This window comes from Cyphellophora europaea, assembly GCF_000365145.1.
Source record: "Cyphellophora europaea CBS 101466 unplaced genomic scaffold supercont1.2, whole genome shotgun sequence".
NCBI lineage: Eukaryota > Fungi > Ascomycota > Eurotiomycetes > Chaetothyriales > Cyphellophoraceae > Cyphellophora > Cyphellophora europaea.
The window spans coordinates 1,404,924-1,431,008 of NW_008481808.1; the positions used below are offsets into that span (position 1 = coordinate 1,404,924).

The 26,085-nt window shown below is 54.8% G+C and overlaps 8 protein-coding genes across 8 annotated transcripts; 3 read left to right on the top strand and 5 right to left on the bottom strand.

Annotated features, from left to right (window-relative positions):
- Window positions 1-1,048: 1,048 nt before the first annotated feature.
- Window positions 1,049-5,344, top strand: HMPREF1541_02037 (uncharacterized protein; the record flags this gene model as incomplete). Its single annotated transcript, XM_008716393.1, has 1 exon — window positions 1,049-5,344. One exon carries the CDS (start codon window positions 1,049-1,051, stop codon window positions 5,342-5,344), a length of 4,296 nt encoding a protein of 1,431 aa, XP_008714615.1.
- A 431-nt stretch (window positions 5,345-5,775) lies between these two features.
- Window positions 5,776-6,855, bottom strand: HMPREF1541_02038 (uncharacterized protein; the record flags this gene model as incomplete). The annotated part of the gene is made up of 1 exon (XM_008716394.1): window positions 5,776-6,855. One exon carries the CDS (start codon window positions 6,853-6,855, stop codon window positions 5,776-5,778), a length of 1,080 nt encoding a protein of 359 aa, XP_008714616.1.
- An 884-nt stretch (window positions 6,856-7,739) lies between these two features.
- On the top strand, window positions 7,740-10,172 carry HMPREF1541_02039 (calcium/proton exchanger; the record flags this gene model as incomplete). The annotated part of the gene is made up of 1 exon (XM_008716395.1): window positions 7,740-10,172. One exon carries the CDS (start codon window positions 7,740-7,742, stop codon window positions 10,170-10,172), a length of 2,433 nt encoding a protein of 810 aa, XP_008714617.1.
- A 3,915-nt stretch (window positions 10,173-14,087) lies between these two features.
- HMPREF1541_02040 (uncharacterized protein) lies at window positions 14,088-14,807 on the top strand (the record flags this gene model as incomplete). Its single annotated transcript, XM_008716396.1, has 1 exon — window positions 14,088-14,807. One exon carries the CDS (start codon window positions 14,088-14,090, stop codon window positions 14,805-14,807), a length of 720 nt encoding a protein of 239 aa, XP_008714618.1.
- Window positions 14,808-16,162: 1,355 nt separating this feature from the next.
- HMPREF1541_02041 (uncharacterized protein) lies at window positions 16,163-16,762 on the bottom strand (the record flags this gene model as incomplete). Its single annotated transcript, XM_008716397.1, has 1 exon — window positions 16,163-16,762. One exon carries the CDS (start codon window positions 16,760-16,762, stop codon window positions 16,163-16,165), a length of 600 nt encoding a protein of 199 aa, XP_008714619.1.
- A 329-nt stretch (window positions 16,763-17,091) lies between these two features.
- HMPREF1541_02042 (uncharacterized protein) lies at window positions 17,092-18,531 on the bottom strand (the record flags this gene model as incomplete). The annotated part of the gene is made up of 2 exons (XM_008716398.1): window positions 17,092-17,360; window positions 17,418-18,531. 2 exons carry the CDS (start codon window positions 18,529-18,531, stop codon window positions 17,092-17,094), a joined length of 1,383 nt encoding a protein of 460 aa, XP_008714620.1.
- A 1,013-nt stretch (window positions 18,532-19,544) lies between these two features.
- On the bottom strand, window positions 19,545-23,363 carry HMPREF1541_02043 (uncharacterized protein; the record flags this gene model as incomplete). The annotated part of the gene is made up of 1 exon (XM_008716399.1): window positions 19,545-23,363. The coding sequence occupies one exon, from the start codon at window positions 23,361-23,363 to the stop codon at window positions 19,545-19,547; it is 3,819 nt and encodes a 1,272-aa protein (XP_008714621.1).
- A 473-nt stretch (window positions 23,364-23,836) lies between these two features.
- Window positions 23,837-25,288, bottom strand: HMPREF1541_02044 (uncharacterized protein; the record flags this gene model as incomplete). The annotated part of the gene is made up of 1 exon (XM_008716400.1): window positions 23,837-25,288. One exon carries the CDS (start codon window positions 25,286-25,288, stop codon window positions 23,837-23,839), a length of 1,452 nt encoding a protein of 483 aa, XP_008714622.1.
- Between the last annotated feature and the right edge of the window lie 797 nt (window positions 25,289-26,085).

A 26,085-nucleotide genomic window follows, 5' to 3' on the forward strand; every position in this document is an offset into this window, starting at 1 on the left:
GGTAGCAAACAGCAAGCGGCAGCCTTATGTAAGTGACAAGGCAGATTGCTAGAGGTGGGCCACTAGGTTGTTTGTTACCTTTTTGTCTGATGGCATCACGTATATACTCTTCCCCCTCGTCTCATCAGGCGCACGGCGGCATCACGGCAAGCGGCAGGACTGGACCGTACTTCCAGCCGCGACTAGTCTCGGTAGAAAGGTTCAGTACCTCACCGATCCCGTCGGTGTCAAAATTGAAGCTCCCGGTCCGGAAGCTCGACCCGCAAAGAATACCTTGCTATGGAGAGCTCCGAGATATCTCTGGCACGTGTGCCGCTCTACCATGTCTAGTCAAGTATACGACATCTGCTACTTCTTACCAGGTCAGCCAAAGCAATACACAGTGCAAGAGCCTTTGATGCGAAGCCTTCGTAGCAGTGTGGCAAGTTCCAGGACCGTGTGGACTGTCAACATTCTAGTTTGGGCGGCGGATTGTAATTATTCAAAAAGCTGAATATTGCGTTGCACAGTCCACTGAATGAGGCGACGGATAGCTGCCCTACAGACCAGCCGAGCGGTCCGGGACAGTTTTCCTAAGGTATAAAGCATCTGAAGCTCAAGAACATGGTATGTGACACCGTAGTGGTACGACTTAGCTCTCTTGAAGACAGCGGGCGTCTGGGCCGGGATGCTGGAAGGAAGGCAAGTCGCGTGCTGCGGAGACCAAAACGCGAGAACCTGGAATTCACTTCGGTCCACCCGCTTGGCGCCAGCTGCAATTCCAACCTCACCTGGTTCAGTATCTCAGTCAATACGGCACGTTGGCCTGCTGCGACGCGCTGAGGACGTGCGCATTCGAGTCAACTGTCTCCTCTTCGGCCGCAGCTCTTGCCCCGAATCAGGCTGGTTCCTGACGCTTTGCTGCTGCCCTCCCGTTCAGCGCCCCAATCATCACAACATCGGTGGCCAACGATTGGGGTTGCCTCCATGCTTCCACTGAGCACTGTGCTCAAATGACGAACCGCCGATCACGTCGACAACATCCAACGCTTTCTTAGCCGTTTAAGCCATGCCCGGCCGAGGCCCTCCCGCCGACGATGCGCAGACGATCATCCATGGCCGATCAAGGCCCATGCGGACTCCTGGCAGTCCCAAGAAAAAGGACGAGAACCCAAAAGCATCCGATATCTCTGAGCTCAAGGACTACCAGTTGGGCGACTGTCTCGGGAAAGGCGCCTTTGGTTCCGTATACAAAGCTCTTAACTGGGGAACAGGCGAGACAGTTGCTATCAAACAGATCAGACTCACTGATCTGCCGAAGAGTGAGCTGAGAGTTATTATGCTCGAAGTTGATTTGTTGAAGAATCTGGATCATGCCAACATTGTCAAATACCATGGATTCAAAAAGACTCCCGAGACATTGAACATTATCCTTGAATACTGCGAAAATGGCTCGCTTCACTCCATTTCAAAGAACTTTGGTCGCTTTCCCGAGAATTTGGTCGCGTTATACATGTCCCAGGTACTTCATGGGCTACTTTATCTCCATGAGCAGGGTGTCATCCACCGTGATATCAAAGGAGCCAACATCTTGACGACTAAGCAAGGATTGGTAAAACTGGCTGATTTCGGAGTCGCTTCCAGGACAGCAGGGTTGAATGAGTCTAGCGTTGTTGGAACTCCATATTGGATGGCGCCAGAGGTGATTGAGCTGACCGGTGCCACAACCGCCTCAGACATCTGGAGCTTGGGATGCACCGTCATTGAACTGCTTGATGGCCGGCCGCCCTACCATCAGCTGCAGGCCATGCCTGCTCTCTTCCGGATTGTCAATGACGACCACCCACCTCTTCCTCAAGGCGCTTCGCCGGTCGTCATTGACTTCCTTATGCAATGCTTCCAAAAAGATCCCAATCTTCGAGTCTCGGCTCGCAAGTTGCTGAAGCATCCGTGGATCGTCAGCGCGAAACGATCAACAACCGAAGTGGCCAAGAAAGCTACTGAATACACTGAAGCTGTCAAAAGTGTGCAAGAATGGAATGAAGCCCTTCGAGACTCACCCGATGGTAGCATGGGCCGCAAAAATTCCAGGAATTCGGCTGGAAGTCCAGTACCACGAGATCTTCGCTCAGCAAAAACGCCATCAAGATCATCTACTCAGGCTTCCAGAACGCCTGCAGATCGGTTTATGACTGTTGAGGACGCCAACGATGATATCTGGGACAATGATTTCCCTACAGCAATTCCTTCCCGTGGATTAGGACTTCCCCACTTGCGGGCTAACGACAATCTGGGTGGCCCACTCTTCGCGGAAAAGGCAAAGGCATCCGCCACGTTGGAGCAGATGTTTGGAAAAGAGAATGACAAGGATGACAAGGACAGCACGTTGAGAGGACCCGTACGCACCAAAGACCCATCTCCAGCAAAGACAAAGCCGCCTCAACCAGCAACTGGGCGAACATCACCAAGCAAACCGCCTGGTCGTGGTCATGCACGGCATAAATCGGAGGTCCCAAAGACCAAGAGCAAGGTACCGACGACACTGACACCTCGTAAGGTGTCTCTGCCAACTTCGAGACAGACCACAGACTTGTCGAAGACTAAAAGTACGGCTCAGAAGCCCCAGACCCAGCCCCAGCCAACAAGACTTTTCCGGGAAAGCTCGGTCGAAGATTTCTCCGATCTCATAGAAGCTAACGAAGGTTCGCTTGACCGAAAACTGCGGAGAATGAAACTGCAGGACGAGGCTCCTTCAAAGATTCTGGACTCTCCTAGTGTGACAGACCTGATGCAAAGTATGAAGCCTCCGCCAAAAGCCGGAGGAAGTCTCAAGCGACCGCCAGCGCCCAGGGGGCGGTTGTCGATGCGCAGGACGAGATCTTCAATCGAAATACAAAGATACGCCGAGAATGAGGATGATGAAGATTTCTCTGATGTCTTCTCTCAACCCAGCACAATCCAGAAGAAGATGGACAGCACAGACACCAATGAACTCATGCTAGCATCCAAGATCTCTAATCTGTCGTGGCTACCTGACGACGGAGAAGAAGACGATGATCCTTTCGCTGAGCTTGAAGAAGGCCTGCCCGAGGTCGACCTGGAGTCGAACATTGCCCGAGATAAGCATGCTCGATTGCGAACCGACGTTGAAGCATTAGTCGGGCAGCTGAAGATACTACAAGACGATGATGCTCTGCTGCAGATATCAGAAGATCTAATGAATTGCTTCGACCTGTTCTCAGAAACGAAAAGCGTTATAATCAGTGCCCACGGCGTTCTACCGATTCTGGAGATCTTGGAAGATTGCAAGCGCTTGGACGTGGTTCTAAACCTACTCAAAATTGTCAACGCCATTATCTTCAACGATGAGGACGTGCAAGAGAATCTCTGCTTCGTTGGTGGCATACCGAAGATCAACAAGTTCGCCTCGAAAAAGTTTCCTCGAGAGATCCGGCTTGAGGCCGCCGCGTTTGTTCGCCAGATGTATCAGACATCGACTCTGATACTACAAATGTTTGTCAGCGCCGGTGGATTATCTGTCCTCGTAGATTTTCTGGAGGACGATTACGATGATGATCGCGAGCTTGTTCTTATCGGCGTCAACGGTATTTGGAGTGTGTTTGCACTGCAAGGCTCGACACCACGAAACGACTTTTGCCGCATCTTATCCAGAAATTCCGTCCTCGAACCGCTATCTCTCATTCTCAACAGAGTACTTAATGAACCTTCAGACTCAGGTGAACAACGAGAGCTTGCGCAATTGTGCGAAGCTCGGATCGCGAGCATTTTCTTCATCTTCTCGCAAGCCGAGAGTTATGTTAAGGAGCTCGTTGCTGAGCGCACTGTTCTTCATCGAGTACTGAAGAACATCAAACGGATGTCACCTCAGCACCAGATCACAATGTTGAAGTTCATCAAGAACTTATCCATGTTGTCAACAACACTCGATGCACTGCACAATTCAAACGCTATAGACGTCTTGTCGGACCTACTTGCCAACGGCGTCGACGGTCCCCATTCGCGAGAAATGTCGAACCAGATTCTCAACACTATCTACAACTTGTGTAGGTTGTCCAAGAGGAGGCAAGAGGACGCTGCTCTCGTTGGCATCATCCCAATTTTGATGAGAATTGTCAAGCAGGACAAGACGCCAGTCAAAGAATTTGCACTGCCTATTCTTTGCGATATGGCGCATTCAAGCCGTGCTGCTCGAAGAGAACTATGGCAGAACAAAGGTCTAGTTTTCTATGTCTCCTTGCTGTCAGATCCGTACTGGCAGGTCACTGCCCTGGATGCCATCTTCACCTGGCTTCAAGAAGAGACCTCCAAGGTCGAAGACAACCTACTAGACAACCAGAAGTTCACGACAGGCATCATTGCGGCGCTTGCCAGCAGCAAATCGACCTCTTTCGAGAATTTACTCGAGCCTATGCAGAAGCTGCTCCGACTCTCGCCAGCGCTTGCTGCCTCTATGGCCCAAAGCCAACAGCTATGGGACATCATCGGACAAAAGCTCAACCATAACAAGCCAGCCATCCGCCTCAACCTTCTCCGAATCATCGGCTCAATATGCGAGGCCACGAACGATGGTATTTCTATACTCGATCAATGTGGTCTCTATGACGCCATCGAACAGCTTCAATATTCCGATCCCGCTATCCTCGTCCGCAGCATGGCGGGGGAGCTGCTCCGGAGCTGGGAGGATAACGATACTGCTTCCATTCACAGTGGTCATGGCGGCAATAATCCATCGAGTGGTGTTCGCAAGCATCCGGGTATGATGCGTCGCACTAGCTCGGGCACCACTCCCCCCCATCTACTAGAGCGGCAACTGAGCATGCCCGGCTCTCCACAGCTCGGTCGCACCGATCGCACGTCGGTGAGTATCTACGACCCGCCAACAATATCCACCCCTCGACGCAGGCAGAACGGGGTGTACACCAATGGTTCCTCCGGCGTACGGCCCATGTCCCGCGACGGTCCGAGCTACATTCGCGAGGGTTCTCCTGCCTTCGCGATGCCTGGATTGGCACGGGCGCAGACTGCAGGCGCCGCCGAAATGACGGTGAACAAGAGTAGACTGCCGAGGCAGAACACCACTACCGCCAATCGGCTGAGTAGGCAGTCCACGCGAGAGAGCCTGATCAGTGGGGCTGGTAGTAGAGACAGCGGTCACGGCACGCCAACGACACTAACGCCGGTGACTGAGACGGCGGAGCGAGAGAGAAGGCGGCAGGCGAGAGCCACCGCGACTGCCAATAAAGGGGCTGCGGCAGCCAACGGAACAGCGCCACCGGGACCGGTGGAGGTGACGGTTGCGAGACGCAATACTGCGCGGAGGGTGGGTGATGATCGCTGGTCATAGCATGAGAATGAGGGCGTGGTTGGGCTGTTGCAGTGGCTGCAGCGGCGTTGGAAGAGACGGCCTCATGATCACGGTGGATAGGGTGGACAATAGGTTTTGCTTGATCGATTATGTTTGTGTGGCTGGGGAGCCCGGCACTTTGGGACCACGATGGGACTGTGAATACGGGTAGGAACGGCGTTCATGCGTGGGACAGTTGAGTGGATATGGATGAGAGCACGGCAACGGAAGGGGTGACCCTTCTGCAGACCGCCTATCACTTGACGGCTTATGTCCGTATTGACATAGACGCGAGGGCAACCAACGAACGTGCGCTTGTTTGGCGTTTCTAAAGAGATTTTTCACATCGAGAGGACCGAGTCTGGTCTGCGCTCTAGCGAGTTCTAGTTTGCGCATCCGTATATATAAGTATGTATACCCAGGTGCCCGAATCACGCCAGTACCAGTGACTCCCCATTTCCCAGCTCGACCCACGGTAGCTTCTCACCTTCACCGGCACCGCCCTCCTCCTCGGCGGCTTGCCGCACTGCGTCCTCAATGGTCCAGGCCTTCCTTCTCAGCAACGGGCCGATCAGTCCCAGCCCACGCTTCACCTCGTCGTGGGTGCCCACCCAGTACTTGGGCTTCAGCAGCTTCTGCGCCCTGAAGGCGTTGTGGGCGCCGAGGTTGAGCTGCTTGGAAAGCGTGATGGAGACGTCGTGGAGGCCGTGCAGGAGGGCGAGAGTCTCGATTGTAGGGCGGGCGGAGCTGAGCTGGCTGAATGTGCCGGACTCTACGCCGTGTGGCGTGTATATTACGGCTTCTGCTGCTGTGTTGTCCAATTCGGGCGTGGGAAGCGCAGAGAGAGACGCTTTGGCGATGCAGAAGATGAGAGCGGAGTGGTAGTAGAGAGAGTTGCCTTCAGTGGTGAGGCGGCTGATGCCGAGCCAGGAAGGCAATGGCGGGTTTGAAGTGTTGCGCCAGTCTGTGGTGGCTGTGAGAGGGGGAACATCGACGACGGTGTCGAAATGTGACCAGGAGCGGACTAATTGGGCAGCTTTGGTGGTTGTGAATACGGGTACATGGGAAGGAAGTTCCTCCAAGGTGGCGCGGTGGCAGTGATCGGTGAACTCATGCGAGATGGCCACTAGGTCAATGAAGTTGGTGGGGGATGAGCCATTGGCGTCAGGTGTCCCTAAGGTAGACAGACAAGCAGTTTCCACGTCAGCAAGGATGCTGTTGAGGGATGCAATGCTTTGTATACTGGAGGGAACTGCGTGATACTGGGTGGAGAACCAGCTTGCGACGTCTGATTGAGCGCCGGTGAACCATGGGTCGATCAAAATGTTGAATCGGGTTCTGCCCGCTGGTCGCCTTGCATTGGGTGGGTACGCCAGTGAGATGAGCCAACTGGTGTCGGCGTTGAGATGGCTTAGAACCGGCCATTGAGGAGCGGAGAGTATCTTCTCTTTAAAGCCTCCAAGGCTGATATTTGGCGTCTGACCTTGGAGGATGGGAGGCTTCGCGACCATGGCTCTCAAGGCGCGTCAATGCGCGTCAATATAGTATGCAGTGAACGGGTACATATATCGTCGAACAAGCAACGTCAGACTGCATGGGACCGGAAGAAAACCTACTGCTTATGTGTTTTATTTCTTCGGTATCTGTGGCGGCAATTCAACAGTCAAGCATCTTTTGCCCTCGAGTCAATTACGACCTACAGAGTACACAACCCCGGCGAGACTGCTCGTATAGAGTCGCGGCGCAGCAGGTGGGGGGCAACCCCGGAGGTTGCATCCGAGCGCACGTGACGCGTACTTGCGCTGCCAAGTTGAGGCCTGGGCAAATGCTGCAGGCATGGCTCTTGCTCGAGCAGGCCATCTCAACAAGTCTCTGTGTCAGCGAGGTTCTCTTGTCATTGTGACTCTTCTTATCCATTCAGACAAGCCGGCCACTCTGCTTGTTACCAAAGAATTAAAGCCTTCCTTTTGTACGTCAGCAAAGGAGGAGAACCTTCTAGGCCGCCCTAACATTGATAAGGGCATCAAGCTTCCGTGATTCCAGCTTCCAGGGCTTACCTGCAGCTTCACTAGGCTTGCTTGCACCTAATCGCCTTCCTATTTGTTCCATCTCCTCTCCACCAAGCCACCCGCCTTGCTTGTCAGCTCGAGATATCCCAGCGCACAGCCAGTCGTGTCTCAAGTCCTTGCCCCTAACGGCTCCACCTCGCTCAGATCCCCGGAGCGTTATCTCCGCAGCACCCACGCCTGCGAAGCTTAAGCAGCGTCCTCGCCGCCCGTTGTTCATCCCACACTTCTAGAACCTTTAGCTCATTGCGACCTGCTTTGATAGCAAGCCAAGTCATTGCCTTTTGCAACGACCGCTACAATTCTTCCACTCACTTATCCTCACGCCGATGGTCGACTCCGCCGACGAGCCTCCGCTGTCAGGTCGTCTACACTCACACTCATGGGCTAAGACTCTGATTCCTTTCCTCAAGCGCAATCGCGACCGCCAATCCTCCAGCGCTCCAAACGACCCCGAAAACCCCCAATCTACCCTTCAAGATGCTGGTAACATTTCCTCGTTCGCAGCTGGCTCTGCTTCCACAGTCAATGCTGGCATCCTCCAGGATACACAACAGCAAGATGCATCTGCTGTGGATAAGGAAAGAGGTGGAACGCAACCTCCCACCCTAGACGATCCCGGTCCTGAAGCAAAGCCTTCCATACCCTCTAGATTCCTACGGGATGCCAGAATGATCATTGGATCCAGTTGGATCAACTGGCTGCTCCTCACTGTTCCGGTCGGCATCCTGCTTGGCGCATTGAACGATTGGGCCGACCTGCACGTCGTGGACCCCAGTGTCGTCTTTGCCGTCAATGCAGTCGCCATCGTCCCGCTGGCTTCGTTGCTCGCATTTGCAACCGAGAGTGTAGCGTCGAAGATGGGCGATACCATCGGCGCTTTGATGAACGTCACCTTTGGCAACGCCACGGAACTTATCATTTTCATCATCGCCCTCGCCGACGGTCAGGTCCGTGTCGTCCAGGCCGCCGCTGTAGGCTCTATCCTCTCAAATCTACTCATCATCTTGGGAATGAGTTTCCTTCTTGGTGGGTTGCGTTACAGAGAGCAACTTTACAACTCCACGGTATCCCAGATGAGTGCCTGCCTCTTGTGCCTCAGTGTCATCAGTCTGTTGCTGCCCACTGCTTTCCATGCCTCCTTCAACGATCCGAACAACGGCACTCGTATGGTCCTGCAGGTGTCCCGCGGGACCAGTATCGTGCTCCTTTTGGTATACGCTTTGTATTTGGCGTTCTCACTGAAGTCTCACAGCTTCATGTATGCTAGCACGCCACAGCACTTGATTGATGAGGAGGCTCAGCATGAAGGTGTGCTCACCCAGATTCTCAATTCATCGTCTTCGAGCGATAGTTCGAGCACAAGCGATTCGGATTCAGACTCCTCTCGGAGTTCTCGCAACACAGCCATGCGTATCAAGAGGGCCTTCCGTCGCAAGCGACGTACCTCTAGTCCTAGCTCCAAGGACGGCCAAAGCACTTCCGGTGCCAACATCCTGCGCACACCTACTGATGCAACCTTTGCCACTGTGGCCTCTCAGCCAGAGCGGCAGCAGCAGGGTGGTTCGAGCCATCGAGCAGGCAGCATCATCTCCGAAAACGTTCTTAGTGGGGACGAAGCGGACGTTGATGCATACCCGAGGATCGGGCGTCGCCGTTCTACACGCCAGACTATTGCCCGTGATTTCGAGAACGGCGCTTCCGAGGTCGTCGAGGAGAAATCCAGCAAGCGATCTCGACGTCATGCACGTCGTTCCAGACGTGCTAAACATGGCAAGAAAAGCCACCATCAAGGTGTTCAGGTTGATGAGAAAACATCGCCTCGTGAGCACATACGGCAAGCCACAAGCAACACACTCGAAGTTCCCCAGCTCCAACTACCAGAGCCCAGCAATGACATTGTGGCGTCTGACTCGGCCAAGCAGCGGCCTTCTGCCCTCCGCCATATCTCGCATGCAATGCCTCCAGGTTTCAACGCTGCAGCTGTCTTTCCTCACCACGAGGCTGTCGCCAGACCTTTGGCAATGCCAGCTGCCCTGAGACCCCTATCACGCTCTCGTTCCCCAGCTCCTGGGGCCCGCCGACCACTGCAGAGATCTACTTCGATGCCTGATATGATTCACCCCACCATATCCAATACTCGCGCTGTCCTCGCAACGCCCAGCTCGACTGGTCAAAATCCACATGAGCAGCAACCACAAGACGGCGAAGGAGAAGAACAAGACGATACCAAGAGTCACTTGTCGGTAACTTCAGCAATCATCTTGCTTCTCATCACCACTGGTTTCGTCGCCATCTGCGCCGAATTCCTCGTCGGCAGCATCGACCATCTCATATCCAGCACAGGCATCAGCCAGGCTTTCGTTGGTCTGATCATCCTACCGCTCGTTGGTAATGCAGCTGAGCATGTCACTGCTGTTACTGTGGCGGTCAAGAATAAGATGGATTTGGCTATTGCCATTGCTTTAGGCAGCAGTATCCAAGTTGCCCTCCTCATCACGCCATTCATGGTCGTCCTTGGCTGGATCATCAAGCAGGAGATGTCGTTGTACTTCAGTCTTTTCGAGACAGTCAGCTTGTTTGCCAGCGCCCTCATTGTGGGTTTCTTGCTGATTGACGGCCGAAGCAACTACTTGGAAGGAGCGCTCCTGATTGCTGCCTATGTCATCATTGCTCTTGCCGCCTTCTATTATCCAAACTGCGGCCTCAGCACGGTCAGTGGGCTCACAGATGGATCGCCTGACAGTTGCACGGTTACTTGAGGGTTGAAGGTCGACAATGGTGCGACAAGGCGACATTGAGAAATAGGCCTCGAAGTAGCGAGCGGACAGACGGAGGAGAAGTTGAGACGCGGAGGATGTGGTCATTGTCCCCACGGGAAATTGAATTTGGGATGGGTCAGAGGAGTTCGGAATACACATGCGCTGCCACGAGAGCAGGCATACCCGAAGCGGCATCAAACTTGTCGACTTTTTCTTCGGACATTGACGAATTTACGAGAGCGCGCACACACACTCCTTGAAGCGAAAAAATTGAGAATGACAGGCTCGCGAGGGCACTCAAAATGGCATATTGTTGTAGCAAAGTATCTGCTATCCATCAGTCGATAGGGCGACCTTTCAACTAGCTTGATGAGCAAAGAGCTAGCCGGGCTGCCGAACCTGAGTATGGAATACAAACACAATTTACGAAGAACGTGGTTTTCAAGGGATCTCACCTAGTGTATGCTTGCGGGCTCAGTGTTGCTGACTCAAGTGCCGTATTGTGATACCTGGGACGATGAGGGAGTGTTGGCAGGTCGCTCGGTTCGTCCTCATCGTGTTGCTCCTGAACATCCACGACGCAGAAACGCACAACTGATCAGAGCTTACTAAGATGGCTTCTTTTCTTTCCCTTTCTCTCCACCTCTGCTCTTTTCCGGCGACGTCAAAGGGCACTTCTATTCCCCCATCAGATCACGCTAGGCGCCAATAGCAATATTATTGACGGCATCAATTTCTTTCTTGCGCAAGACGTTGCCGCTTGCCCGCTCGTAATCAACTTTTCCATCCCCGCGAACCACATTTTGGAAACGTCTCGAGAGGTCTGGAAATACATCGTGTCGCGTCATCGGATAATGTATTTATTTGATCATCATCGTCATCATCAATTTCCGCCGTTCGGGAGGCGATAGTGTCAGAAGACTCAGAGAAGCAAGCAGCCTCCCTCCCAAGACTAGTGGTGCGGAGGCTTGGCGTTTTGGGTTTGGGCAGGCCGAACCCTCGTCTTGCTCGTACATAACGCTGTACAGTAGCTGTCCCGGAGGTAGGTTCCGAGGGAGATTGCGCAAGTGTCGATGTCAACCCGGTTCTTGAGGACTTGTCGACGGTGAAGGGTTTGGGAGAGGCCATGTTGGAGGCCGCAATTTCCGCCAGTGTGTCTGGAGGGTGGTGTCGATCATGGCTTGGGTGTGTGAGGTGATGGTGAGAAGGATGGGGTTTCTGGAGGAAGGGTTTGTTTGCACTGCCGCCAGTTCATGCAAGGCAACTGTAGCAGGTACGTACGTCAGGTCATTTTCTGTTCTCTGGGGAGGGTCGATGCAGGGTTGTTGCATGATCTACAAAGACAAAATGTTCACACAGATCGTGTATCAGCAAGCGATGAGTCTATCTAGACGTCTTTCTTGATGTTATCGGGCGCGACTCTGACTGATCGTCCTCTCCGGAGTTCGATGAACGAACGTAGTCGGCTTCTTGCAGCACGGAGGCCGAGCGGTATGAAGAAAAAGGCTCAGGAGCTTGAGAAAGCTGGGCTGTAGGTAAAACTGACTGGTAGCCTTGGAAGCATAGCCGCGGAACCGATCATGTAGGCCTCGCAGTCAGGCATCTCGACGACTGCGGAAGCTGTGAATGTGCCAATATCACGACTTCACCGCTGCATCTGGCATTTGATTTGAGTGGCAAGGATAGGGCCTCATGAAGTTGTTCAAGGGTTGCGCTTTGTGAGCTAAACGGAGATGCTTCCGCATTTCAAGGACTCAAGGGGAGTCTGAGGAGGAAACGAGACCTGATCGAGGCCCAAGAAGACGGTCCGATGACTCTGGGCAGGGAATTTGCGTGCAAGGGAGGAGCAATGGATGTGTCTCAGATGTGAATGTGCTAGGACCTACCGTGCATGAACGGGTCGAGGAGAGGTGGAATCCGGTCGTGCAATGGCATGGTGGTCTGGTGACGAGTTTGTTTGCTAAGCAGTCGTGGCCGGGCTGGTCGAATTCGTGGCCCAGCTGAGGCTTCATTCATGTTGGACAAAGTATGCTCATGCTTCAAGTTTCAGCGGAAAGTGCATGAACGCTCGTGCCAGCAGTCAGTCGCGACTGCGATGCAAAAAATGAAATGCAAGATTTGGTTCAGATGCCAATTTTCGTATTGGCGTTGTGCGTGGTGCACTGTCACCGTCACCGACCACCGTTCCCGACGCTCTGGTGGAGTGATGGCCAAGAGGACTGGCACCGGCAAGTTGGAGAGGGGCAACCATGGGTGATATACAGGCGAGTCAGGATGCAAGGACGGGGATACAACAGCAGAACTGTCGTCTCAGGAGTGCAAAAGGAGGAAAGTCGGCCACGTTTGGGCGGGGGCTGTGATGTGGTTTTCGCAGAGATGGGTTCATTGCCGAGCCCGCGCTTCCACACTCGCCACCGAACACACCGAACCGTTCTCTTCTTGGTTGCGGATGCTGGCGAATTATGGGATACCGAGGATGGCTTACGTCTGAGTTCATGTGGCGCTCCCGGAAGCAGGATCAAGGTTTAGAGAAAGGAGATTGCGTCCGCGCCACGAATACGCGGCTTAACACGAATATGCCCTGTCCAAGGCAGCCATCGGTACTCGGACGTCGGTGCATCGGCGACATCCAACGGACACTTCACACTGCTTCGCCATGTCAGACGGACAGTCGAGAACCGAATCCAGATGCGCTAAGATGAGGGGGCCAAACCCGCACAGACCGACGAATTCTGATCACGCAGCAGGCGACGAGGCCGGCCCCGTTCAGGAGTTACACCGCAGTATTGGCATGGTTGGCAAAGAGGCACCAGAAGTCACCGCCAATGCAGCTGTCAAGGGGCGCGCAAGAAGAAGAATAACAATGTTTCATCACAATAGAATAGACTTTGCATCGGTACGTGGTCGGCACTCAGGAGAAGGCGTTGAGCGGTGGCCCCAGGTGGCCCAACGTAGCCCAGGTGGCCCCCTGTCAGCGCCACCGACGAGCCTCCCGCCCTGGCTACTGCAGGTACACGCCCAGACCATCCACTAAGAGACTGCCCCTGCTTGGCCCCAAGAGAACTCGGTACTGTACACTCTTCACGCTGGGAGGGGAATTCCTGGAATCTGAAATCTGAATCCTGGCTTGGTGTGCGGTCCTGCGACTTTGCAGCAAACAAAGCCCGCCGCCGCCGTCAGTCCAGCCATCTCGTCAGCCCAGCATTCAACACCGCACCCTTTCACTCTGTAGCCCCTGACTATTTTCTTAACCTGCAGTACAAAGAAGCGCTGTGATGGAGAACCGCCGTTGGCACTAGCGTAGCACGCAGTAGCGGGGGAACAAAGAAAAACCCTTCGGCCTCAGGGGGCCCACGCCGTCCTTGGACTTGCCGCCTCGAGTTAGAAACAGCACAAAGCGAGCAGTGATGAGCAGATCCAGATGCACCAAGAGCCCCAAACCCGGACGCACCAGGGGGTGGGCCTGTTTCAGCTGCGGCAAACGCTTGGTGGACTCGTGGTTTCAGACCAACTCGACCCAGCCGAGCCTTTCGCCTAGGCTTCCTGGCCCACCAGGGGGGGGGAGGTTTGCCAGAATGCCAGAAACCCCTCGCGGTCAGACTTCGATGTGGCGGACCGCCACCCCGTGTTTGTTCTATATCTAATTCCCTTGCCCTCCCTCTTCTGGTTTTGCAATCCTGCGTTCATTACTAGCTGTGCTTGTGCCCCTCTCACCAAGAAGTCTGTGACTTTCGCTACTCTCATTCTTTCACTCCTCCATCCCACTATCCACATTCCTTACAATCCCTGGTCGGATCAACACTCATTTGCCAAATCAAGGCTTCTGTTTACCACACTCGCGCAGCTACCACTCACTCATTTGAAAACCGTTTCCCACGCCACACTCCAAACCCAAACCTCAACCCCATCGCCAACATGGTTGCTATCAAGGCTCTCTCCGTCCTGGCCCTCGCCGGCGCCACCATTGCCGCCCCTGTCGCGCAGCCTCTCGAGGTTGGCGACGCTCTCGTCCGCCGCGACGCTTCTCCCGCATGGGAGGGCGGCCGTGCCAACTACAGCTGGAAATGGGGCTGGGCTCGTCCTCAAGGCCAGTCTTCTGATGCCAGCTCGACTCCAACCGAGACCCAGAGCCAGCCCCAGAGCCAGCCTCAATCTCAACCTCAGACCACTGAAGCCGCCGCACCTGCTTCTCCCCCCGCTTCCAGCAGTCCCGCTCCTTCCACTGGCGGCAGCTCCGACTCTGGCTCGAGCTCCGGCTCCGGCTACATGGGCATCGTGAACAACTGGCGCGGCAAGATGGGCCTGCCCCTCTTCACCGAAGACAACACGCTGCAGTCCAACGCCCTCGACACCTCCACCTCATCTGGCGGCCAGCTCGTGCACAAGCTCAACCCCGGCTCCATGGGTCAAGTCATGGCCCCCGGCAACTCCGGCAACTTCGAGTCCGTCTTCGTCGGCGGCTGGCTGTGCGAGCTGCCTTCGCTCCCCGGCCTCGGCAGCAGTGTTTGCGACGCCGCCTCCCAAGGCTGGAACCACGCCGGTCAGACCGGCCACGCCGAGATCCTGTCCAGCACCAAGTACACCAAGATTGGCTGCGGCAACGCCGACAACATGTGGACTTGCGACGTCGCTTAAATGTCTGTTGAACACGCGAACTACGACTCCCTTTCCTTCTATCTGTTACCATGGGGTGCCAAAGGAAGGCGCGAAAGGCAATTCGGCGACACATAACCAAAACGGGCATCAGCACTCAGGGAGCAACTTTTGGGCCAGGGCATCTTGAGGGCACTCCCCGGCAAGGCATTTCTACGGGGACGGCGGTTTTTACACTTCTTGAACGTATAGGTTTTGAAGATGATTGATGGCCTTTACGATGAGGGCGACGACACCCTCTCTTTTGCTGCCTCTGAGCGGTAAGGTGAGCCTTACCACTCGAAGGAGCACCCTTTTTCAAATGTCGCAAAATGTCGATTTCATGACACACAAAGATCCTTACTTTCTTCTTCACTACTTTTTTTGGTGACTTGGATGCCTCTTGACACGTGCAATGAAAACAATCACAACAAAATCTTGTTGCTTTGGCATGTCGTTGGCATTCCACAAATTGCAATCTCGCAGCCATTCCTGTCTTGGTATTATTGTTGGCCTTCGCAATTCCGCGCGTCAAAAACGTCAAAAACGGGGCTTAGACGGCCCCCCCACAAACCGGCAAAGATCGTCACTGGCTGTCTCCACAACAACTTCGGTTCACACTCCCACGCAACTTCACCACCTCTCTATCATCACGTGTCTCTGACAGGGCCCAGACACGGTGCTCTTGAACTTCACCACCCTGAGCAGCAAACGGACCATGTGGCCATATAGCTAATACCAACCGAAGCTAAGATAAAACCAGTTGTAGGCACCAGAATTCCTTTCCCAACCAATGCGCCAGACCGTGCTCGAATCCATCCAGGTCTCCAGGCCATGTAGGGAACTGTATAGTTTGTACATGCTTGTCCCATTGTATGTGCAGAGCACCGACTTTTCCGTGGGCTCTCGGATATGAACCAGCAGCACAAGAGAAACCAGGGTTCGCCATACAATTGCAGAAGATGCTGCACATACAAGTCCCCCGGGCTTGTGAATCCTGTGTGTTACCAGCAGATGCGTGAGTAGTCGTGCATGTATACATGGTGTGAAAACCACGACTTATGCCTTGGTCTTACCGCGCGTATGCCACCTATCTCCCGGCCAGAGCCGCGCGAGATGCTTACTTGGACCAGCAGTTCGAAACACCAGCAGAGAGCAATGGGATAAAGCCAAAAATCACGATCCTTTCCTTTCCTCAATTTGCTTTGCGCATTTTCAATCTCCTTCTAACTACTCTTCCAGTACAAAAGGAGAGGGATATCTACCCCTCTCTTCACTCTCTTGGATTGGCCGGTATCTACGGCTCCAATCGGGGACCACCCACCCTCCTCTTCCTCTTCCCCTTCCTCCTCCCCATGTCACGCCAACAACGTATCAAACTCCTCTCTACACCCCGCCTCCCACGTCGCCCGCAAGCCCTCGTCTCGGAACCAATCATCGATCGGCACCTCGAAATCCTTCCTCGGGTCACGCGGCTTCTCCTCGGCGTGCGCCCCGTTCTTCCAGTGGACACTGAGTCCGCGCTTGTTCTCCGTGGCGCCGGTGACGGCGCAGCCACGGACGTAACAGACCCATCGGCTGGTGTGCTTGGGGTCCGGCTTGGCGGCCAATCTCGCGCGCTCTGCCTCGCGCAGGCCGATGTAGTGAGCCAGGGCATGAGGCCCCTTGTTGGCGACTGTGGTGGTGGTGGTGGTGGTGGTGGTGGTGGTGGTGGTGCTGGCAGTGCCGGCAGGAGAAGCGACGGGAGCAGCGACAACAGGAGGAGGAGCAATCGGCTCGGCAGTGACTGTCGGCTCACCTGCGGGACCCGTCACCAGAGGGCGTGCAGCGATGCTGCACTCCTCGGGGTCGGGGTACCCGTAGGAAGGCGTCGAGTTTGCCTTGTCAATCTCGTCGTCGGTCATGGCGGCGACGCAACGGAAGGAAGGGGGGCCCGTCGTGTAGTCGACGTACGCCATGGTGGTAGTGGTAGTGGTAGTGGTAGTGGTATTGGTGTTGGCCTTGTCGTCGTTGTCGGTGGTGAAGGATTGCTTTGTTGAACAGAAGTAAAGTCTGGTCTGTGAATTCGAACTGGTCCTGGTGACTGCTGCCTATTGCAGTCACAGAACGCGTTTGTAGACATGACTGCGACGGCAACGGCGGATGTTATATCCGGGACCATATCCAACAAGGCAACGCGTGAAGGCAACACGTCACAGGGTGCATCACCAGGCAAACGCGCCAGTCATGACTCCACAGCTTGCCTCACCTGCTACCAGCACTTCCGAGTATCAATATACTATACCACTCATCCATTACCATTTGCCTTCTCAGCTTCGGCTGCTTCTGTGACATCTTTCTGCTCAGCAGGCTTCAGGTTCTTGAGACAGGGAGCATTGAATAAATGCCCACGCCATGCCCCTCGGGCAGTTCCTGCAGCGACAATGATCCACAAAAGTACGACTGAAACAGCGCCAATAGTGCCGAGGACCCTGAAGAAGAGACTCGGCATCTCGGTGCCAAAATGGATCGTGCTGAGCGACCAGACTCCTAATGGGAAGGTAAAGCCCCACCAACCTACAGAAAGAGGGTCAGTCAAGAATCGGTGATGGGGATATTCGGACATCAACTCACCCATATTGAATGGGAATGGTCGAGATCCATAAATGGAAGCCAGCGCAAACACCAGCCAGCAAAGCCCAAAAGACCACATGATCAGAGCCACGAAGACACCCAGGATGTACACAATATCTCCAGCGATTTCCAGGTTGTGGAAGAACTCAACTTGAGGAAAGACCTTCCTCGCGACACCACCGCACCTCATAATGGCATAGCCGCCCATGCCAAGAGGACCAAGAGGGAGGAAGGATGACACGACAATCTCCCGTGGTGGGATCTTGTGCAGTGCCAAACGCTGGTAGTAGATGACAAGGATTGTCATTGCCAGTGGCGTCGACATGCCCCAGAGCACATAGCATGCTATCACCGTTCCGAGAGCACGCTCCGGGTTGGGCAAGATATTGGCGACACCGGTTCCCGTGCCGGATGCCACAATGGTCGCAGCGATGGGCAGCAGCTGTGCGGCAGTGATGCGATCTAGGCTCTGCTGGTGGGACTGGCTCATGAGCAGGAAGGGAAGAGACACCGTCACGGCGACAGCGACCACACAGTCGATCATCCAGCAGACCCACGCGAAGGTTGTCGCCCACTCTCCCCAGTAAGGACAGCAAAGGAATACCCAGGATGTCACCAGCGTGGCGAAGCCCATGGGTATCGTCCCCAGGAAGAGCGAGTTTGTCGGATCCTGGATCATCACATGCCAGATCTCCGGATAGAGCGTGTACCTCAGCACCGAAATGGAAAAGGCCAAGGCAAAGAGGATGGCGTTGAGCCCAAAGAAGATGACCGAGAGCCAGTACAACCATTCCGCCTGAAAAGGGATCTGAATGAGCAGGATCGACACAACGCCAGTTCCCATGGTCACGCTGAACCACGAGGGCGAGAAGTTCCGCACCACTCTGCGCCACCCGACATCGTACTTGGATGGCGGCTGATAAGACTGCTGCTCAGCCGGCTCACTTCGTGGCTTGTCGGTCGTCGAATTCGAAGGTCGCAAAGTCGGCAGCGAAGAGCTTTCAGATCGATTCTGTTGCACCGCAGAAGAGCGGCTCAGGACATATGTTGCTGGAGCAGTCACAGCTGGGTTGTTGCTGGACCATTTATCCAGGACTTCTTGGTCCCGGTCCATTATGGTGTGTCTGTTTGCGCAATTGCCCGTAGGCAAGGAAATCATGCATCAAAAGGCTTTTTGAGACCTTGACAAGGGGTGTCACTCTCGACCGCAGCAAGCCGGCTTACACAGTCCAACGAAAACGCTCCAGCAAAGGGCAATGCGGTGGTGGCGATGTTCCGGTTCGCTCTCTCCTCGTCTCACGCAAACAGCAACAAGAAGCCTAGTGTGAAAAAGCCTAGTGTGCTGCAAGCTGTCGAGAGGTCGTGTGCGGCTTCCTCGCCATATCGCATAAGCCGGTTAGGTAAGGACACTCACGTCGAATTACAAACGAACAAGAAACATCCAAGCACAGCTTTGCGAAGAATTGTGCCGGCGTCATCACTGACGTCCGTCGCGCTCCGTGCGGTTAAAAGAGGGTTTTGCGAAAAGCACCAAACACCGGGCTCCAGGCCGCCCCGGAGTTGGTCCCTCGACGCCAAGATTGGCTTCCCTAGCCGAGAAATTCCCGCACTGCTTTGGCCCCCTATTGCCGACACGAGGCTACAGCCTGGCCAGGAACAGCGTTCACAGAGCTATCAGTAGTGAGCATAGTCAGGGACACGAAGCAGTATGGAGGCAATTGCACAATGTCATTTCATTGAGCTTATTGATAACCATAATAAGGTCATCAGCAGGCGGGTTCCATCTGCGTGTCCAGCGCCTGGGGGTGCTTCGTCTAACATGGGATTCTAGAGATGCTCTCTCTGATGACTTGGCCATCCAACATCAAACGTTCCCATGACCCCAAGCACCATCGTCCAGTCATACATTTGTCAGACCTGCCCTGCCGCCAGGTAGACAAAAGTGTCGTCCATACTTCCAAACGCCTGCCTCGGAGAACGAGGTCTGCTCCGTTCCATATCAAAGATCCATCGAGATCAGTCATCCACACGAGGGTCTAGTCGTACACATTAGAAGGGTCGTCATCTTCCTCTCAACGCCTTTCCCGGTTCACCATAAACACCAATGATCTAGGCACTTCCAAAACATCAAAGACTCTCGGTTCCTTTCGCATAGATGGTACCACCGAAGCGGCCGGTACCACCTTCGAGCTGCCCATCTTCCACAGCCGCCCACCGCTCCAACTTGTTGCCCCAGCCAAAGACCATGCCCCATCCTTGCTCCAGGATGCGCTTATCGACAGGGTGAACGCATTGAGTGAGGGTACCAAGGCCTTGCCAGTCTTCGTTGACGGCAACATCGGCGCTGCTAAGCATGATTGGACCCAGGTTCATGAAGCGATCGGGCTTGTCGTGCCACTCGTTCCCAGTAACGCCGTATCTAGAAGCGACTGCCGCGGGCTTGTCGAAGGTGCTACTCGGAGCCACCATTGCCGGGCCGCGGAGTTGTGATTCGCGTGAGCTCAACCCTGCATCTTGAGTCAAGCCAGGTTGCAAGACCGCCTCGGCCTGGTTGAAATCGCTGCTTTTCATCCCTTCAATCTTGGCATAGCCACAGCTCTTCAGCACAATCTTCTGCACGTGGCCTCGAAATCCGGGCTCTGGTGCAGGAAACTTCTTGCTGTCAATAATGCCCGCTTGATACTTGCGCTCAAGAATCGTCGAGCCAGGAGTGATTTGGTCTAGAGTCTGAGTCCAAGTCGCAGAGCCTGGGATCTCTTCGTACAGCCAATCTTCTTCAGCATGCTCACACTGCAAGCTACCGCCGATTGTGGTCAAGCCAGCCTCACTGCTGACTGTCGTGGGATCGTGGCGAACCAGCATACTCACCGAGTCAAGAGTAAGAGTGTGTAAGCTGGTGTCGCGGCTCTTGTCCATGAAGGTCTCCAGCATGCAAGGGCTGAACCAGCAATTCTCGAAGGTCAGATCTCGAAGGTGATCAAATTTGATCATGCTACGTGGATCCGGCTTGATTTTGTGGTCGCTGATCCAGTCGCGTGCGTAGGCAATTATGGGCGCTGGCAGCAAGTTCTGATTGCGAGCGCATATGCCGACTCCATGCTCGCCGCCACCAACCCATCCGAATGTGGCATGAGACAAGTGCTCCAACTTGCAGATGAAGTCACGCAAGAATGCTGCAAACTTGCCAACCGCGGTAAGAGGTGAGATAAGCATAGCTCTTTGGATGAAGACCGAGTTAGGTAGATGTTCTTTTCGCCAGTCGGGCGACACGAGTAAGCGCAGACGCTTCAGATTGGGAAGGGCCGCCCAAAAGTCACGCTGAGCAAGTGAAGGCAGCAGTCCAGACGAGATTTTTGCAATGTTCAGAGTCCAAATGTTGCGAAGGGCTCCATGGTTCGCTATGACGGCGTTGGTGTATGCCGATAGGAAACTTCTCTGGGCCCAGAATGTCTCCATCAACCACTGAGCCTGGCTCTCAGTGAGGCTGCCGGGCAGCAAAGGGTGATACTGAGGGTTGGCAATATGCGATTGAATCACTGCGTGCGAACCGCCAGTCTCTGCGGCCAAACTATACCCGTTGAATATAACGGGCCACTGCAGAGGGATCTTAGGGGCTGGGCGATTCTTCTTTTTCGATTTCTTTGGAGTTGTGGGAGAATACCGGCTACCTCTCGATCGGGATTGCAAGGGGTTACCGTACAGCAAAGGGACACCGTTGACGTGATTCTGTGTCGTTCCGTACATCTGCCCCAGTTGCATCAAGTTATTCTGCACCTGAAACGCAGTGACTGGATGACCTGGCACCGGTGCAGCAGGCTGTGCGCCATTCGGATGGGTGGGCGGTGCTGGAGGCTGTGCACCCGTCTGTGCCGTGCCAGCAGCTGGATTCGCATTGCCACCAGTGTGGGAGTCAGGGTCGAAGTCGGGCTGAGATGTGACGTCTTGGAAGGAGTTGCGCTCCCGCACCTGCATGTTCGACAAGATTTCGATGACTTTGCCGGCTTCGGCGACCCCAGAGCCCGCAAAGAGCTTCAGAGTCTCGTTGATAGAGTTCTTCTGTGCCCAAACAAAGTACTCATCACGGCCATACGCTTGCCAGAGGTGCTCATTCCCGAATATCTGGCCGAAGACTTTGGAACAACCCCTCTGGCGCGCGTTGAATAAAGCCATGTCGGAAATGTCAGGTCCTTCGAGCCAACCGTGACCGCTGTCAACAGACAAAGCAAGTTCACAGGTAGCGCCCATCTGACTCAATACATGCTTCAGCATGGGGTTGTTGTTGTCAACAAGATCTTCCAGGCGCTTGAGCTCTTCATAGCGAGGATAATGTGAGGCAGGCCACTCATAAGATCCGTACCAAGCTTGCTGCGTCTGCATGCTGACTTTCGATCTGGCATATGCTAGGGCGACGGGGTCGAACTCGAAGGATATGCCGAAACGATAGACGTGCGAACCATACTTGGCAAGAACCGATTGACTAGGATGAGCACCCAAAAGCTGCATGGCAGGTCCTAAAGGTGCAACAAAGTTGCGGAACTGTATGGGTGAGATCTCCGCTGCCATGGTCCTATCCACCAGCCGCAAGTTATGGATGTCTTCGAGAGAAAGATATTCGGTGACAGCAATCCACACATCGGACGGCAGAGGTGGGTTCTGATAGTTCGGACGATTAGGGAGCGGGCAGTGGGGAGGCTCATTGGCAGAAATCCGCGGGCCATTGCTGCGGAAGACTTTCGACAAAGGTTCGTTCGCGATAAAGAAATCTGCCGGATTCGAGGAGGGTGTGAAATCATGGCCAACATCGTCACCGGAAACGCTGCTATCGTCGGAGTCACTGTCGCTGGGGTCACTATCCGGAGATCCACCAAGAAGCCCAAGGCGAGAACCGATGCTGCTAAACAGAGAGGTTGATCCGGTCGGCCGCCGATGACTACCATGTCGACGATTCCTCGGAGATCGGACTGGGGCGGATGTGCGCTCCCGCTCTCTGGCCACAACATTTGGCATGTTAGTAGGTATGAGATCCCCATAGTTGAACTCTGCGACGCTACCGGCATTCTGGTTGCGATACTTCATGGCGGCAGCATCCGGCTGCGAAGCAGCAACGACGCGGGAGATCAAATCTGAAGGCAACTTCGGCGCTGATCGTGGTGGACTGTTGCCAGGTGAGTCAACCGAGTCATCGGAGAGGATGGTGTCGGCATCGATAGAGGTATTGGTGACTATAGAGTTACCCCGACGGCGAGCCCAAGCAGAAGAAGGTATGACTCGAGGACTGTGACCGGTGCGGCGGGTCGAAATTGATTGCCTCATGCGGCGACGGGTGCTGGAGCCAGACCCCGTCAAGTCCATGAAAGGATCATTGGTGTCGTCCTCATTGTCGTCTCTGGTGGGACTAAACTTCTTACGCGGGGTGCGTCTCATCTTGCGTGGAGGGGTCTTGGGCGGACCGCCAACACCCATGCCTGGCGGCGGGAGTGAGCCACTGGCGACTGCTGGTGGTGAATCGGGCAGACCGCGGAGGTGGTGGAGCGCGTTTGGAGCGAGGCTGACTCTACCGGGCCTCACGCTCTCGTCGGCATGATGATGCCTCGCATGCATCTCGTTGAGCCAATCTTCACTTCTTAAGGGGGCCGTGTCCTGCTCGATGGGCGACAGAAACGCATCTTGGTCTGGGACTTCTGAGAGAAAAGACTGTGCACAGGCTTTGCCCTTGCCGATGTTTCGCTCGGGCGTGGAGGGGCCGAGTGTTCCGCCTGTTAACGCGGAGTTGTATTCACGTCTGATGAAGGCTCCGAGGGTCTGTGGGCCAAAGTCTGTCAAGGCTGGGTGGACTGGACGGACAGAGGCATTGTGCGCAACATCGCGGTTCGAGGGCGAGAGGAGTCGAAGAATTGCATCTTCGTCCACGTCAGAGAAGGCATGCGCTCTACGACGGATCGTCATCGTGACCGAGAGCGGCGCTGTCGAGTTGTGTCATCAGATTCGAGAATGAGTCGTATGGAAGGTGAACGGAAGTTAGTGGGGTGGACCGCAGTATGGCGAGCGGCTTGAAGACGTTATTAGCAGCCCTCCGCCTGCATGCGAACAAGAATGGAATGAGGCGTTTCAGAAAAGGTCCAAGGTGAATCTACAGTCTATGCGAGACTCGTGGACGACTCGGTGGAGTGAAGAAGGTGGTGTGAATGGAATATGGGCGACTGCGTGCTTTTGGGAGAACCTCGACGCAGACAAGGCAACTGAAATTTAGGGCTGCCTGTTTGCACAACGCCCCGCAGCAAAGCCGCGATCGCCAATCGTGCAGCCCGTGCCCGCCCCCCGGATTGACATGTGCTTGCGACCCACACATGCGGACGGCGTGCACTGCAAGGCATGCAAGGGAAGCAAAGCTTCCGACTGGTTGACCGACGTTGAACACGTTACTGCTCGTCCACGATTTGCTGTTGCTGCCTCTGCCTCATGTGCAGCTGTTCCCGGCTCACGGGCCCATCTACATGACCCTGGGACAGAGGGTGACTTCCAAACTGGCTCCTGTTGCCCAACATTACTCCCCTCCGTTGCCAGCTCTGCGCAAAGCCCAAGACATCGGCTTCATACTCCTCCCAGCTCATATCCCCGGCAAATACCCGCTCGAGCTGCAGAGCATCAAATGCTGCCTGACTAGTGCTGGCTGCGGTATGAGGCCTGAAGCCAGCCAGAGCATCTCCGACCACACCCGCTTTGCCGTGTAGCAGTCGGCCGACTGGCGTTCCTTGCTGCGGTGGCTCGACGTCTGTGATAGCCTGCACGAATGGCTTCTCGGTCTTCGTCACCAACTCAGCAAATTGAGGTGGTAACAAGTCCATTGCCCGCTGCTGCTGCCGTTTCCATACTTGGGGTTGCACTGTTTTCGTCAGTAAAGTCACCACAATGGCTTTCCCGATCTGTGCGGTAGAGAAAGGGGAAGACTGACTCTTCCCACCGGTCGGCAGGGTAAACCTGTGTCTCGCTCCCTCTGAGTCCGTCATTAATTCCACATATGCCTCATTCTCCTCCAGTTCGTTCCAATACCACACCCAGTTGATGAGCCGCTTCCCCTTTTCCAGCGTTCCCTGGTGCCCGGGGATAGTATACGCAAGAATCTGCACCCCGTCAGCATGGAAGAAGGTGAACTTCTCCACAAACACCTCCGTGGAACCCGCCGACAATTCCGACTCCCTCACAGTCCCTCTGAATGCCACATAGCCCGCATACGTTCTCTTCGAAGCCTTGTTCTCTCCCAGCATTATGCCCTTGAGCCGACTGCTTGGGCCATCCGCAGCAATCACAACGTCTGCTTCTTCCGACCCCTCCAGAAGCCCCTCTTCCGCCCCCTCTCGTGTGCTCCTCCACTTGACCACCACCTTCTCGTCCTTCTCCTGCAATCCCGTCGCCTCCCTGCCATATTCATATCTCGCCCTCTCCCACTGCTTCTTCACCTCCTCCGAGCCCTCAACGCGCGCCCAATCTTTCCCCTCGATATATCCCCTGCCACCCTCCCCATTGAAGTTGGCCCGACTCAGATTCCACACCAAGTCCCAACTCGTCATCCTCTGCTTCCAGTCCTCACGATCAACAACGCCACCCTCCCGATCCAAGTACAGCCTCGTCGTGCTGCCCACGCTGATCTCCCGCTGGAACAAATCATGCCGGCGAAACCAAGCCAGCGTCTCGCCACCGGCAACGATCCCGGCGCCCTGGTCGTGCAACAGGGGTGTGGGAGATCTCTCGAGGATGGTGACGCGGTGGCCGAGCCGAAGCAGAGGCGTCGCGGTGAAGAGACCCGCAAGAGAACCGCCGATGATGACGATGTGCTTGGATGGAGGGGCGAGAGTGCTGTTGGCGGAGCTCATTCTGGTTGCGAGCAGGGCGCTGTGAGAGCTCATGCGATAGGTAGGGCGGGGAGGTCCCGTTATACCTCCAGGTGGTAGGCTAGTGTTCAGATGCGCGTTGGGAATGCTTCGTACAGCTTCGGGTCCGGTACCAGCGGCTGGACTGAACCTCGTCGGGAGGATGTATCGAGAATCAATGTCAACTATGGCTTCAATTTGCTAGATAGTAACCTAATGACGAACGGAAACTATTCATCATGAGAACGCAAAGATAACCAGTCTAGGACCATACCGTCATCAGGCACACGAATATAAATCCCCAACCCACCACATTGACGAAAGCCGATTGGTTCGCCGCGCTCGCCGAACCGTTTCTAAACACTGAATCAAATCGCACTGTTCCATTGATTGTCAGCGGCCGCTATGCTCAAATGATAGCATGATGATGACTTTCAATCGCAAACGCGGCAACTGCCGAAAACGCTGACATATAACCATCATCTCAGAGTACCCTGCGCGTGTATGATGAGCAAAGGATGAAATGGGGCAAATCACTGCCTGAGGGTGTGCTTGGCAATTCGTGCTTGCCATTGCCCTGTCTCTAGCACCACCCTCCGGCGACGGGGTCAGGGCACGCGGGCAAAAGGACAGACGTGGCGGGTGGTGGCAGGGACTGAGATGGATGGGCATTGGACGGTTCTCCGCTGAGAGTCACATTCTCCGTCGTCTACCTCATGACTGCCAAACCTGCAGGTCAAGGCGGAGAGACGTAGAGAACACGGGCCACGCAGCAGCGAGACTAGAGGGAGACGGTGGTG